The 16,420-nt window shown below is 51.7% G+C and overlaps 1 protein-coding gene across 2 annotated transcripts in view; it reads left to right on the top strand.

The window, feature by feature from the left end:
• Positions 1-16,420, top strand: part of MYLK (myosin light chain kinase) — a 375,829-nt gene that overhangs the window by 298,160 nt on the left and 61,249 nt on the right. The window contains exons 23-25 of one of the 2 annotated variants that reach the window (XM_075609890.1): positions 5,952-6,254; positions 9,985-10,017; positions 10,923-11,010. In XM_075609890.1, the coding sequence (XP_075466005.1) occupies positions 5,952-6,254; positions 9,985-10,017; positions 10,923-11,010 (424 nt within the window). Of the gene's footprint in view, positions 1-5,951; positions 6,255-9,984; positions 10,018-10,917; positions 11,011-16,420 lie in introns of those variants that run through there. The other variant, XM_075609889.1, reaches the window with a different exon arrangement.

Genomic DNA, 16,420 nt, shown 5'->3' with positions numbered 1-16,420 from the left:
CACCGGATACATGTAACAATATCACCGGATACATGTAACAGTATCACCGGATACATGTAACAATATCACCGGATACATGTAACAATATCACCGGATACATGTAACAGTATCACCGGATACATGTAACAATATCACCGGATACATGTAACATTATCACCGGATACGTGTAACAATATCACCGGATACGTGTAACAATATCACCGGATACATGTAACAATATCACCGGATACATGTAACAATATCACCGGATACATGTAACAGTATCACCGGATACATGTAACAATATCACCGGATACATGTAACAATATCACCGGATACATGTAACAGTATCACCGGATACATGTAACAGTATCACCGGATACATGTAACAATATCACCGGATACGTGTAACAATATCACCGGATACATGTAACAGTATCACCGGATACATGTAACAGTATCACCGGATACATGTAACAATATCACCGGATACATGTAACAATATCACCGGATACATGTAACAGTATCACCGGATACATGTAACAGTATCACCGGATACATGTAACAATATCACCGGATACATGTAACAGTATCACCGGATACATGCAGCATATCTGAGCAGATCAAAAGACCAACTGCTTTGTAATACTTTCCCAGGCACTTCACCAGAAAATGGGTTATAAGTAAATTGAGTTACAAAAAACAATATTAGATTAGAAAAAAGCAAGGGAAAGGTCAGGGACGCAGACTACAAGTCTGAATGTGAACAGTTTGCATGCCGGAAATGTTTAAGAAATGTTTTTAAAAAACTTCCCTAAAAAAGTTTAGGAAATGTTTAAGAGCCAATAAGTAAGTTACACTCATTTATACTTTCTTCAAACAATGAAAAGAATAAACTGAAGCAGAATATTAACAACGTACTATCGTCTCCAAAATGATTAACTGTTTACTTACTTTTGGATATCTATCTTTAACCGTATATATTTTATAATGCACGTTATTTCACCTTTGTTTAGAAACAAAATAAGATTCGACATTTTAGAGAAATCATTCCCAGAAATTTTTTTTTTTATAAGATTATAATTGTCTCCATCGCTAGAAAATGCCAAACCTTGTTAAAACAGCTAGCGATAGCAGAAGATATTCCAATCATCTATAATCACCGATTCACTAATCCAGATAAATTACTGGTTTACAGTCAAATATAATATTATTCTAGGTCTATATTCCCCAAACTATCTCTTTTATTGTGAATACTTTCCAGATTTCTGATGTAATCAGAATTACAGTATAAGGCCTTTTTGTATCTGCAGAATCAGAATATGAGTTTCAAAAGGCTATGATATGACACAAATAAGTGTATCTGCACTGTTTTATAAATGATGCATTTTTTTGTTTTTGTTTTTTGTTAATCGCACAAGTTTAAGCATTTGGAGTATATAAGCATTCAATATTAAGACAGATGTGTGCTCCCATGGTGACATCTAATTGGAAACTGTATTGCCTGTGAATAGTATAATTAATTTTGCGATTCACCCATTTCAATTGTTGATTCTATTGATCTCTTGAGTTTCTGTCACAAGCACAAATAGTAATGGAGAAAGTGGACATATCTGCCTCGCCTCCTAGAATATCTGACCGGTCTCTGAACAAGAGGCATTTAACGAACTTCAGCAAAAGAATTAATTTAAAGCTTTAATCTAAATTAGGAAGTTGGTACCCAAGCCACATTTATTTAATATAAATATTATATCAAGCCAATATACGGTACCTAATCTGTGGTGATCTATGCATCTAAAAAATGTCAGATTCAATGTGTTTTGGTAGTTTCATTGTAAGTTAAACTTAATTTCCATTCATTTTATTTTCCTAATACTGTCCACTGTTTGGGCTGTTTGTTTTCAGTGTAGCCAAACTCATTATTTTTTGCAATTCTGGCAGCTGATTATCCCCTCTCTTTGGGGAGACAGGTTACCGATCTGAGCAGTACAGGAGGACAAGGCAGGGATCACTTGAATAGCAGCCACAGGACTGTTGAGCCTAAACACCTGTGGCAATTTGTGTCAAAATGTCTGTGGCTGGACAATTTACACTGAAAAAGTTTCACAATGATAAAAATAAGTCCCACCGTTTTGGACCAGTGGTGATTTTATACATATATCCCTCAGTGTTAAGGGCACAGTGCTGGTCTCTCGCAATGAAGGGGTTAACCCTTCTGGTCGGGTGCACTGCATCCTTGGCAGTGCAGCCTGTTGGATCCAGCTGTGTTGTGAAGGAAGCAGAAAGTCTTTGGCTGTCCCGGGGCCCTGTCTGCATTAATGCACAGTATGCTTCGGACCTTTTAAGGTTGGGTTTCTCTCCCGCAGATGAATTTTAAATTGAGGCATTGCCAGTGCTGTCGGCATGGATTGTGTCCAATTGGCCTCAGGAGCACATTAAATAGCTTTGCTGGCTTAGCGGCTGGGGGAATGGAATGGCTGCTTTCTATAAGTTCTGGGAGAGGAAGATCTCCGTGACTGATACTGACAGCAAATAGGAGACAAAGCACATTTCATCTTCACCCCTTGCCAGGGCTGCATACAACAAAATACAAGGCACAATATGCCATGATAATGCTGCCTCAACTCATTACACTATTTCCACTTCTCCCACGCTGGTGAGGCGTTGGTGGACTAGCAGCATAAAAAAGTAGTGGCACTGTGTTTGGTTTGGAGACCACAATCCTGGTAAAGGGGAATGATTGGTGTTACCCAATGTTTTAAGGTTTTTATGCTATGAGAAAGGTTGTGGCCAAGTAGTAACGTTACTGCCTGGGAAGTTGGCTGCTGGCTTTGTAAGTGAAGGGGCATGTAAATCACAGAGGAGGACAGGGCTCTCTGGGGCTCTCTAATACTATCCAGCTCGCGTCTGTCTGGGGAGCAGCACACATAGCTCGCTTCTGTCTGGGGAGCAGCACACATAGCTCGCTTCTGTCTGGGGAGCAGCACACATAGCTCTCTGCTGTCTGGGGAGCAGCACACATAGCTCGCTTCTGTCTGGGGAGCAGCACACATAGCTCGCTTCTGTCTGGGGAGCAGCACACATAGCTCGCTTCTGTCTGGGGAGCAGCACACATAGCTCTCTGCTGTCTGGGGAGCTGCACACATAGCTCGCTTCTGTCTGGGGAGCAGCACACATAGCTCGCTTCTGTCTGGGGAGCAGCACACATAGCTCGCTTCTGTCTGGGGAGCAGCACACATAGCTCGCTTCTGTCTGGGGAGCAGCACACATAGCTCGCTTCTGTCTGGGGAGCTGCACACATAGCTCACTTCTGTCTGGGGAGCAGCACACATAGCTCACTTCTGTCTGGGGAGCAGCACACATAGCTCGCTTCTGTCTGGAGAGCTGCACACATAGCTCGCTTCTGTCTGGGGAGCAGCACACATAGCTCGCTTCTGTCTGGAGAGCTGCACACATAGCTCGCTTCTGTCTGGGGAGCAGCACACATAGCTCCTTCTGTCTGGGGAGTAGCACACATAGCTCACTGTTTTCTTGGGAGCTGCACACATAGCTCCTGTCTGGGGAGCAGCACACATAGCTCGCTTCTGTCTGGGGAGCAGCACACATAGCTCGCTTCTGTCTGGGGAGCAGCACACATAGCTCACTTCTGTCTGGGGAGCAGCACGCATAGCTCGCTTCTATCTGGGGAACAGCACACATAGCTCGCTTCTGTCTGGGGAGCAGCACACATAGCTCGCTTCTGTCTGGGGAGCAGCACACATAGCTCGCTTCTGTCTGGGGAGCTGCACACATAGCTCGCTTCTGTCTGGGGAGCAGCACACATAGCTCGCTTCTGTCTGGGGAGCAGCACACATAGCTCACTTCTGTCTGGGGAGCAGCACGCATAGCTCGCTTCTGTCTGGGGAGCAGCACGCATAGCTCGCTTCTGTCTGGGGAGCTGCACACATAGCTCACTTCTGTCTGGGGAGCAGCACACATAGCTCGCTTCTGTCTGGGGAGCAGCACACATAGCTCGCTTCTGTCTGGGAAGCAGCACACATAGCTCGCTTCTGTCTGGGAAGCAGCACACATAGCTCGCTTCTGTCTGGGGAGCAGCACACATAGCTCCTTCTGTCTGGGGAGCAGCACACATAGCTCGCTTCTGTCTGGGGTGCTGCACACATAGCTCGCTTCTGTCTGGGGAACAGCACACATAGCTCGCTTCTGTCTGTGGAGCAGCACACATAGCTCGCTTCTGTCTGGGGAGCAGCACACATAGCTCGCTTCTGTCTGGGGAGCAGCACACATAGCTCGCTTCTGTCTGGGGAGCAGCACACATAGCTCGCTTCTGTCTGGGGAGCAGCACACATAGCTCGCTTCTGTCTGGGGAGCAGCACACATAGCTCGCTTCTGTCTGGGGAGCAGCACACATAGCTCGCTTCTGTCTGGGGAGCAGCACACATAGCTCGCTTCTCGAAAAGGAATCGCAGATTCACGTGTGCGGCATATTAACCAGTGCAAAGAAATCCAGGCGAGCGGGCGGCACGTCGAATTCTCTCCTAAATGGAAATGTTTAATTGCCAGGACGGATTCCTTCACCCCGCGTCAAACCATTCACGCAGCTTAGGCGAGATTATCTGGGGGTCATTCTTCATTTACTGTAAAATGTATTTACAATCCACTGCAGGGGCAGCCAACTCCAGTTCGCAAGGGCCACCAACAGGTCAGGTTTTCAGGATATCCCTGCTTCAGCACAGGTGGCTTAATCAGTGGCTCAATCAATGAGTGCAGGCTTTGATTACCTTTATTGAAAACGAAGTATCGAAACTGCGGATCGATCACGCAAGAATTAATCGATCCGCAGGGACCGGCTGCCTTCCAATTTTAATCAATTCTTCAGTCAGTGTAACTCAGCAGCTACAATGTATGTTTGTAAGGAAGCATTGTATATTGTTGCAGTTTGCAGCTCAAACTGCTGGGAATATTGGCAACAAATGATCACAAACAGAAAAGTGCTGCAAAGATCTTGCACTGCTGGGGAGGTGGGATAAACCTGCTATAGAAATCAAAGGATGCTCAGTATATTAAAACATAAATAATGGCATTAAGCGTTGAATAATACTACAGCTCTTGTGTTCTTTTTTTAAGCACACACGTAGGATATTGCAGGGATTGTCTCTTTAAATTTGGTAGCGAGCGCATATATTTCAGGACTAGTCCAGTACACGGAACCGCGGCAGGAAGACTGCCGGGACTCATTAAAGGGATTGAAATAGATAAAGCCGATTCTTTCGTCCTTTCACACTGAGATGGGAGGGGGATCTTTGATGCACTTTCCCACCTGGATTTTCACTTGTGCTAACACTGCGCATGAAAGGCGTTTCTGACGCGGCGCCAGGCTCCGCGCCCCTGCGCCGTATTTCAGCAGCCCACCGCAGGCGGGATTAACTTGTTTATTGAAGAGACACTTTTGGCAGAAACAGCGCCGTCCTGATAGATGGTTTCCCTGCAGCCACACGAAGCCGCGCTCGCCTCCGGCAGTGAGCTGCTGGGAGATAATGAACGCAGCGGCGTGGGCGTGAAGCCCGCCGATTCTAAAATGAAGTATCGTTTGAATTTGTCAAGAGCTTGTTGGGAAAGAATACTGCAAACATTTACCCTACTCCATTTCTTTGTGCCACAACCCCTTTTAGTTCCTGTACTATAATGGCTTATGTCAGGTTTGGGAAACGCCATTCCTAAAGGGCCACCAACAGGTCAGGTTTTCAGGATATCCCTGCTTCAGCACAGGTGGCTCAATCAGTGGCTCAGTCGAAGACTGAGCCACTGATTGAGCCACCTGTGCTGAAGCAGGGATATCCCTAATGCCTGCCCTGTTGGGCGAGTTGCCCACCGCTGTTTTAGTGTGATGTCTTTCCCTTGCTTGAGATACAACGCTAAATACAATGTTTTGATTGGCCGCCTCAGCAACGACGTTTCTTTGATTGTTGCAGATAAGCCGGACCCCCCGGCGGGGCAGCCCTGCGCCTCGGACGTGAAAGGCTCCTACCTCACCCTGTCGTGGTACGGCCCCACGTACGACGGAGGCAGCGTGGTGGAGTCGTACACGGTGGAGATATGGGACACCGTGGATAAGACCTGGTCGGACCTGACCACCTGCAGGAGCACGTCCTTCAACGTGGAGAGCCTGCTGCTGGACCGCGAGTACAAATTCCAAGTGCGCGCCACCAGCGTGTACGGAACCAGCGAGCCCAGCCAAGAGTCGGACCTGGTGACGTTCAAAGAGAAGGAAGAAGGTACCACGGCACACCCACTTACCTGTCACCTAGGCTTGATCTAACACTGAGGGCGCTTATTCCTCCGCAAGGTACTCAGCACTTACAGGCGCAGTCGCACATATGACCAACGTGAGATTACCGCGATCTGTTGTATGTAAATCTTTATATAGCACCCACTGTGTACTCTGCGCTTTACTAAGGTGACAATACAATCTAGGGAATTATAATACAATAAGTGGAGCAAACTAACTCGCTCATTAGGAAAATAAATCCCTGCCCTGCAGAGCTTACAATCTAAAACTACGATTGTACCAGATGCCGCTGGGCGGCAGCGCGAGCCGGTGACGTCATCCTCACGCTGCCGCCCAGCGGCATCCGAACAAGCAGAGGAGACAGGGAGCCGTGGCGGAGGCGTGGCCATACGGGGTTTGCCCTCATTGGCGGAATCGCTCACATGACGTGGCCGTGGCCTCAAGAAAACACAAACACAAGTCTCTGCACCAGTCTGCCGCTTTGCAGTTCGGCGCGGTAGTTTTGCGGGAGGTATACTTACCTTCACTGGGTTCCAACAATTAGTTTTTGAGCCGTACGCAGCGCCGCCGGCGGAGTTTGGTATAATCCCGGCCTTAGCGGTATGTTGGGAGAGTTACAGAGACAGCGGGTGAGGGAATACGTGCAGGAGATGGCAGTGCTGGCCTTGATGGTGGGTAGGTGCATTAGATGGCAGTGCTTCGCCACGATGGTTGGTAGGAGTGACTGTGGGTGTGGGACAGAGGCCATGAGTCCCGGCTATTAAAATGCCTCATTTAAAAGGTGAGTTTTAAGGTTTGTCTTAAAGGTGAGGAGAGTGGGTGCTCGGCGTATACTGAGTGTGAGTGAGAGCGGGTGCTTGGTGTATACTGAGTGGCAGGGAGTGTGGGTGCTCGGCGTATAATGAGTGTGAGGGAGAGCGCGTGCTTGGCGTATACTGAGTGTGAGGGAGAGTGGGTGCTCGGCGTATAATGAGTGTGAGGGAAAGCGCGTGCTTGGCGTATACTGAGTGGCAGGGAGAGCGGGTGATCAGCGTACACTGAGTGGCAGGGAGAGTGCTCGTTGTATACTGAGTGTGAGGGAGAGCGGGTGCTCGGCGTATACTGAGTGCAGGGAGAGCGGGTGCTCGGCGTACACTGAGTGGCAGGGAGAGTGTGCTCGGTGTATACTGAGTGTGAGGGAGAGCGTGTGCTCGGCGTATACTGAGCGTGAGGGAGAGCGGGTGCTCAGCGTATACTGAGTGGCAGGGAGAGCGGGTGCTCGGCATATACTGAGTATGAGGGAGAGCGGGTGCTCGGCGTATACTGAGTGTGAGGGAGAGTGGGTGCTTGGCGTATAATGAGTGGCAGGGAGAGCGGGTGCTCGGCGTATACTGAGTGGCAGGGAGAGCGGGTACTCGATGTATACTGTGTGGCAGGGAGAGTGTGCTCGGTGTATACTGAGTGTGAGGGAGTGCGGGTGCTCGGCATATATTGAGCGTGAGGGAGAGTGGTGTGCTCAGCGTATACTGAGTGGCAGGGAGAGTGGGTGCTCGGCGTATACTGTGTGGCAGGGAGAGCGGGTGCTCGGCATATACTGAGTGGCAGGGAGAGCGGGTACTCGGTGTATACTGAGTGGCAGGGAGAGCGGGTGCTCGGTGTATACTGTGTGGCAGGGAGAGCGGGTGCTCGGTGTATACTGAGTGGCAGGGAGAGCGGGTGCTCGGCATATACTGAGTGGCAGGGAGAGCGTGTGCTCGGCGTATACTGAGTGGCAGGGAAAGCGTGTGCTCGGCATATACTGAGTGGCAGGGAGAGCGGGTGCTTGGTGTATACTGTGTGGCAGGGAGAGCGGGTGCTCGGCATATACTGAGTGGCTGGGAGAGTGTGCTCGGTGTATACTGTGTGGCAGGGAGAGCGGGTGCTCGGTGTATACTGAGTGGCTGGGAGAGTGTGCTCGGTGTATACTGAGTGTGAGGGAGAGCGGGTGCTCGGCGTATACTGAGTGGCAGGGAGTTCAGGTAAGGTGCTGTGAGGGAGAAAGGTTTAAGGCAAACGAGAGCAGTAGAGGTGAAAGGGGCAGATAGGAGACGGTGATGAGCAGAGTGCAGGAGACGAGCTGGGGCATAACAAGAGATCAAAGCCGATATGTAGGAAGGAGAAGATCAGTGTTCAAATAAAACAAAAAAAAACCAAGATTCTGAAGGCAAAGGGTAACTTTTAGAAAAGAGAGCAGGATAAGGCAGAGGTAAGGGCAGTAAAATATACCCTCAATTTTAGTTTACAATGATTACAAATATTACCAGATAAAGCAGCAATTTCTTCACCTCCACTCCCCTATTCTCTCCACTGCTCCCCTATTCTCTCCACCGCTCCCCTATTCTCTCCACCTCTCCCCTACTCTCTCCACCGCGCCTCTATTCTCTCCACCGCTCCCCTATTCTCTCTACCGCTCCCCTATTCTCTCCACCTCTCCCCTATTCTCTCCACCTCTCCCCTATTCTCTCCACCGCGCCCCTATTCTCTCCACCGCTTGCTCCCCTATTCTCTCCACCTCTCCCCTATTCTCTCCACCGCGCCCCTATTCTCTCCACCGCTCGCTCCCCTATTTTCTCCACCGCTCCCCTATTCTCTCCACCTCTCCCCTATTCTCTCCACCTCTCCCCTATTCTCTCCACCTCTCCCCTATTCTCTCCACCGCGCCCCTATTCTCTCCACCGCGCCCCTATTCTCTCCACCTCTCCCCTATTCTCTCCACCTCTCCCCTATTCTCTCCACCGCGCCCCTATTCTCTCCACCTCTCCCCTATTCTCTCCACCGCGCCCCTATTCTCTCCACCTCTCCCCTATTCTCTCCACCTCTTCCCTATTCTCCCCACAGCTCGCTTATTCTCTCCACCTCCTCTGGGGAAAAAATATTATTACTTCTCAGACACCCCTTATTCTGGGGGAGTCTTGGACTATAACCCCCAGTCCTGTCTCTGGGATCCCGCAGAATTAGATGAGAATGTTGAGTGTCATTGTCGATGGTCAAATTCTTCTTGTCATGCTGGGTACACGGGGGGCACATAAGTCATGGAACGGGGGTCTTCCCTTAAATATGACTAGGACACAAAGTGTTCTTTAAAGTGCTTCTAACCCCCCCCCCCCCCCTCCAAACACAAGTAGAGACGCCCATACTGTGTTTGAAAATATTGCTTTCTCCGTATATGAAGGCACCGTGTATATTAGGCATAGCGCATCAGGCTGGGTGTCTCTGCTACTGGTGGGAAACGGGCTTTTCCGAAGCCGAGCGGCCCTGGGACCCCCTGCTTCCTGAAAGACTTTCCTCCGTTGGTGCTGCTGGTATTTCCTGGTTCTTTAATCTCACGCGGTACGCCGGCCAAATGGAAGCTGCGACAGATGACATTGCGGCTTCCTATTGGTTCCTGTTCCGGCACCTTGGGTGGTGGGTATCTCGGGAAGCAGGGGGTCCGCGAGCGGAATTGAACCCAGTTCAGCTCCGGAGACCCCCTGCTTCCCACTGGGAACAAAGACAAATAACCGAGGTGACGCCACGTTACCCGTCCATTTTACCTAAAGTGTTTGGGCGGATGTCAGGAGCCGTGATTCTCGGCACCAACATACAACGCAGCATAATCCTGTCGGGTGACGTGATGGTTCCTCCGTGGTTGGGGGAGATAAGGAATGTTTTGCATGTACCATTTCCTTCATAATATTCCTGTATTTTCCTTTTCTCAGAGCGTAAAGAAGAAGTGGAAGTTTCAGATGACGGTGAGTTTCAAATCTTAGAAATACTTTAGCTTTTCATTTTTTAAATACAGTTAACTCCTTCATTGCTGTAGGGATAAGCTACCCCCTTTGAGTGTCCGGCATTGTCCTGAATGCCCTTGGATAAGGCTGCCACACGCCCTGGCATGGGCACAGCTCAGGGATAACTGTAGGGTGGTTACAATCACGTCACCAGAATGCTGGGTTTATTGTAATATAGTATCACCGATTCTCTAACTCAGGGGTCTCAAACTCAGTCCTCAAGGGCCACCAACAGGCCAGGTTTTATGGATATCCGTGCTTCAACACAGGTGGTCTTCGACTGAGCCACAGATTGAGCCACCTGTGCTGTAGCAGGAATATCCATAAAACTTGGCCTGTTGGTGGCCCTTGACGACTGAGTTTGAGACCCCTGCTCTAACGGCTTCCCCTGTAAACCTGTCCCTGAGCCTTCCAGAAATGTGGAAACTTTACAGTGAAGTGCTTCATTACAGAATGGGGTCTTTAACCCTATTACATGTACAATCGCATTTGCTCTGGAGCGTCCTGTTTCTCTGCGCACACCTGTGGATAACAGGGAGGTAACGTGCATACAAACCAGGTGCTTCAGACATTCTTGACATCTTTTTATAAAATGGGTAGTTAGCAACTCTGGGAAACTATCCCCTTCAATGTACCTCTTTTGGGATAAGCACAAGGAGTGAGAGATTTATAAAATTGTTAGGTAACTTTTATCAAGGAGAAAGTAGAAATAAAAACCTACATTTTTCTGCAAAGTATCAATGAATTTCCCTAATAAACGTGAAAACTGCTTTAGAGTATCCCTAGGTGTATATAATATATTCCTTAAAACCGCATAGGTTAAATCATCCCTGTGCAATAATCCCTCATTATATTTTGCAGAAGAGAAGCAGTTGAGAAAGAATACCGAGATGTTTCTATGAACACCACGCAGAAGGTCACCGAGTTCTACGACATGGAGGAGAGGCTGGGGACGTGAGTAACAAGAATATATCCCAGATTCGCTTTTATACCAGATCCCACTGCCTGCTCTCAGTGACCACTCAGTGACCAGTGAGTGACCAGTCAGTGACCAGAGGGACACGGCACTTACCAGTTAGCCCGTCTGATTTATCACTCCTGGAGGCAGACTTTACACAAGTTCTAATTATTAAACATTTGAGAGCGTGGGAAATGTTACAAGACTAGAATCGGCGGCCACGCTGGGGGAGATTCCTGGCTCCTCGTTCATATTGAACCCGCGTTTCGGTGTGCGTCACATAGAGAGATTGTTTTCCAAACGCAGAATGGAGTCTGAGAGATGTAAGCATGCAGCAAACCTCCCGACTAACCTCTCTGCGAATAGATTTCCGCTGAAAGACCCCACCTCATTGTGCTGTGAAACCTTTTCCCAGCGCTGCAGAAGCGTTCATCTTCAGTCAAATGAACGGACTGAAATATTCTCCAGCACAGGGACCCTCTTCACTCGCAAAAGATGTTACCGGCAGCATTGTGTCCGAGTATTGTGCACTTGCTAGTACAGTACAGTCCAGAGGTCCCCAACTCGAGTCCTCAGGGGCCGCTAACAGTGCAGGATTTAAGGATAGCCTCTCATTAGCACAGGTGGCCCAATCATTGTGACTGAACCCCTTGTGCTCTAGCAGGGGTATCCGTAACACCTGCACTGTTAGTGGTCCGCGAGGGCTGGATTTGGGGACCTCTGCGAGTACACAATATTAGGGGTTCTGTGCGCGGCGTTCTGAGACTTTCTTTGGAGCTTAATTGGAGTTAAGTCCCTTCACACATCACTTTCGATCCACTTGTGCTAGTTTATCCTACAAACGCTTGTGTGTTATTTGTTATTCTGTCCCTGATACAGGGGGGTATCTTCTCGTCTTTCTAACAGCTGGACGCTTGCTACGTTGGCCGCTTTATCTCTATAAACAAGACGCGGGAAATGTTCTGAGGCGGTCTGTCTAATGACATGTCGCAATTCCATCTGTGCTGGGATCGCGGTCACATCCTGTCTCTCAGTGCAGCCTCCAGGGCGTGCAGATTAGCGGAGGTCAGGGGGCTGGTTACTCTATCCTTAGCCTCACATATAAGAGGGGCGGGTTTGGTTAAAGCACCAAAACGTGAAATCTTGTGTGTTTTTTATCAGCGCTGTAGTGTTAGCTAATAGTAGCTGTTTCTTTTCTTATTGTTTTTTTTATTACATTTACTAGCTGAGAGACCCGGCGTTGCCCGGGATGTAAATGCGTAATAGGTCGTATTATTTATAAATGGTGGAACAATAGGTGACTATTTGTTGGAAAGGTTGGATAATAATGTTGAAAAGAAAGATGGAAGAAAATGTAATACGATGTTGTATAAAAATGGTTTATTGTAAACACACCACAGTACAATGTATATTTTGGTGACATAAGTGATGTGAAAATGTGAGGCGTGTGTCCTGCTAGGGTGTGAGCGTGTGTGAGGCGGCGGGTGGGTAGTGAGTGCTGGCTGTGAGTCGGGGTCCTGCTAGGGTGTGAGGCGGCGGGTGTGCGGCGAGTGCGGGTGACAGCTGGTCAGTGATATTGTTGCGTAGGGGCAGGATGCGGCAGGTGTGTGTCGAGTGTGTGGGGTGGGTGGGAGGCGGCGGGTGTGTGTCGAGTGTGGCAGGTCTGTTGAGTGTGTGTGGCGCAGGGGTGTGAGCGGTGGGCGGGCGAAAGGCGTTGAAGGAGGGGAGGTGAGGTCGGAGGGGTGGTGAGGGGAGGTGAAGGGGGGCGGAGGGGAGGTGAGGGGAGGTGAAGGGGGGGCGGAGGGGAGGTGAAGGGGGGGTGAGGGGAGGTGAAGGGGGGGTGACGGGAGGTGGAGGGGGTTGCCGGGAGGTGAAGGGAGGGGGGGGGGGTGACAGGAGGTGAAGGGAGGGGGGGGGGTGACAGGAGGCGAAGGGGGGGGGTGGTGACAGGAGGTGAAGGGGGGGTGAAGGGAGGAAGGGGGAGGTGGAGGAGAGGAAGGGGGAAGAGGGAGGTGGGGGAGGAGGGGAAGGGGGGTGGAGGGAAGGTTAAGGGGGGGGGGAGGTGGAGGGGATGTGGAAGGGAGGGGAAGTGTAGTGAGGGGTGGGTGAGGGGAGGTGGAGGGGATGTGGAAGGGAGGGGAAGTGTAGTGAGGGGTGGGTGAGGGGAGGTGATGGCCGCTCACTCACCCGTCCGGCAGCTCCCACGTGGATCTGAGGCGGGAGGCAGCGTGTTGTGGCCGCTCCCCCGCTGACTGTAACGGCGCCGGGGGGGGTGGAGGGGAAGTGAGTGAGGGGAGGTGATCACTCCGCTCCCCCGCTGAGTGTAGCGGCGCCGGGGGGGGGGTGGAGGGGAAGTGAGTGAGGGGAGGTGATCACTCCGCTCCCCCGCTGAGTGTAGCGGCGCCGGGGGGGTGGAGGGGAAGTGAGTGAGGGGAGGTGATCACTCCGCTCCCCCGCTGAGTGTAGCGGCGCCGGGGGGGGGGGGGGTGGAGGGGAAGTGAGTGAGGGGAGGTGATCACTCCGCTCCCCCGCTAAGTGTAGCGGCGCCGGGGGGGGTGGAGGGGAAGTGAGTGAGGGGAGGTGATCACTCCGCTCCCCCGCTAACTGTAGCGGCGCCGGGGGGGTGGAGGGGAAGTGAGTGAGGAGAGGTGAAGGGGGGTGAGGGGACGTGAAGACCGCTCACTCACCCGTCCGGCCGCTCCCAAGTGGAGGGGGGGGGGGGGGGGGTGAAAGCGCGGGAAACAGGGAGAGGCGGAGGAAGAGACGGAGCCTCCGGGACCGGTGGGGAAGAGAGCGGGAGATGTGCTGCTAACACTGTGAGCCCCGCTAATTGTAACACCGCGTGTGTGTGTGTGTGTGTGGTGTGTGTGTGTGTGTGTGTGTGTGTGTGACACTGTGTGTGTGTGTGTGTGTGTGTGTGTGTGTGTGTGACACTGTGTGTGTGACACTGTGTGTGTGACACTGTGTGTGTGACACTGTGTGTGTGACACTGTGTGTGTGACACTGTGTGTGTGACACTGTGTGTGTGTGTGTGTTTTTTTTTTTTTTTTGTGGACCTTTGGCCCGTCACTCCGCCTCAGGCCAATGAGAGGTGTGGGGGGCGGGCCAAGGGGGGTGGTGTGAGTGTGTGAGGCCAATGAGAGGTGTGCGGGGGCGGGCGGCCCAAGGGACCAATGAGATTGCCGCTAGGGACACCGGACATCCAGGCAGGCAGGCAAACATACAGTGCTTTCACTAATCTTATACTATATTAGTGAAAGCACTGTATGTTTGCCTGCCTGCCTGCATGCATGCATGCCTGCCTGCTGGATGTCCGGTGTCCCTAGCGGCAATCTCATTGGTCCCTTGGCCCGCCCGCCCCCGCACACCTCTCATTGGCCTCACACACTCACACCACCCCCTTGGCCCGCCCCCCACACCTCTCATTGGCCTGAGGCGGAGTGACGGGCCAAAGGTCCAAAAAAATAAATAAAACACACACACACACACACACACACACACACACACACACACACACCTCTCCCCTCTCCAAATCACCTCTTCCCCCTCCCCAGCGGCATCACCTCTTCCCCCTCCCCAGCTGCATCACCTCTTCCCCCTCCCCAGCGGCATCACCTCTTCCCCCTCCCCGCTCCAAATCACCTTTCCCCCTCCCCAGCGGCATCACCTCTTCCCCCTCCCCAGCGGCATCACCTCTTCCCCCTCCCCAGCGGCATCACCTCTTCCCCCTCCCCAGCGGCATCACCTCTTCCCCCTCCCCAGCGGCATCACCTCTTCCCCCTCCCCAGCGGCATCACCTCTTCCCCCTCCCCGCTCCAAATCACCTTTCCCCCTCCCCAGCGGGATCACCTCTCCCCCCTCACCGCTCCAAATCACCTCTCCCCGCTCCAAATCACCTCTCCCCGCTCCAAATCACCTCTCCCCCCTCCCCGCTCCAAATCACCTCGCTTCCCGCAGCTGCCACGCGGCGCGTAAGATGGCGGACCCCCTTCCTCCCTCGCGGCGCCGAGTCAGACGGTGGCGGCGCCCGGAAGTACAGGTAGGTGTCGCTCCCCACCTCCGGCGCCAAACGGAACTGAGAAAGGGCGCATCAACTGAGGTGTGTGTGTGTGTGTGTGTGTGTGTGTGTGTGTGTGTGTGTGTGTGTGTGTGTGTCACTGTCCACTGCCCCCCCCTCCTATCCACTGCCCCCCCCTCCTGTCCACTGCCCCCCCTCCTGTCCACTGCGTCCCCCCTCCTGTCCACTGCCCCCCCTCCTGTCCACTGCCCCCTCCCTCCTGTCCACTGCCCCCCCCTCCTGTCCACTGCCCCCCCCTCCTGTCCACTGCCCCCCCCTCCTGTCCACTGCCCCCCCCCCCTCCTGTCCACTGCCCCCCCCCCCTCCTGTCCACTGCCCCCCCCCTCCTGTCCACTGCAGGAAATGCAGGGGGAGGAATCCATGCCTTTGAGGCGCCCCCCCCCCCTCCCTTTGACGCCCCCCCCCCCCTCCCTTTGACGCCCCCCCCCCCTCCCTTTGACGCCCCCCCCCCTCCCTTTGACGCCCCCCCCCTCCCTTTGACGCCCCCCCCTCCGCGCGCACACACTGACTGACTGCCGCACGCACGCACACACTGACTGACGCGCACACAAAGCCTGACTGACGCACGCACACACTGACTGAGGCACACACTGACTGTGTGTGCGTCAGTCAGTCTGTGTGTGTTTGTGTTTCTGCCTCAGACTCACTGACGCGCGAGCAAACACACAGTGACTGACGCACACACGCTACATGAAGCTGTAAAGGAGGGAGGGAGGGGGGGGACTGGATTGATGTGAATGGGGGACAAACAGAGAGAGGGGGGAGGAGAGAGAGGAACGGGAACATTACATCCCGGGCAACGCCGGGTCTCTCAGCTAGTATAGTATAAGATTAAACTCCTTTGATTTCTATAGCAGGTTTTAGCGCACTTCCCCAGCAGTGCAAGATCTTTGCAACACTTTCCTGTTTGTGATAATTTGTTGCTAAATATTCCCAGCAGTTTGAGCGGCAAACTGTAACAATAGATACTGTTACCTTAGTAATATAAGGATACATTGTAGCTGCTGAGTTACACTGACTGAAGGTTTGAGTGAAACTTAAAGGCGGCCATTATGTTAGGCACACAATTTTGACAGAATTATAACAGGAGCACCAAACAATTGCCAGGTAAGAATGTAGAACTATACACTGTCCCACGCGTTACATATACAAAGAAGAATAAAACGGGGATGTGGGTTGTAATGTACCATCTATTAAGAATGGGGGAATGGTGACCTTATTGTGACTACGTTTGGGGTGGCCTGGTCAGCTGTGTCCTGGCGCCGCTCACTGCGCGGCACGTTTGTGCTGTAATAGTGTGTAATAGTGATCCTGCTCAGTGTGACAGG

This window comes from Ascaphus truei, chromosome 7, assembly GCF_040206685.1.
Source record: "Ascaphus truei isolate aAscTru1 chromosome 7, aAscTru1.hap1, whole genome shotgun sequence".
NCBI lineage: Eukaryota > Metazoa > Chordata > Amphibia > Anura > Ascaphidae > Ascaphus > Ascaphus truei.
The sequence above is the reverse complement of the archived record's forward strand: the minus strand, read 5'-3'. Positions and strand labels throughout refer to the sequence as shown.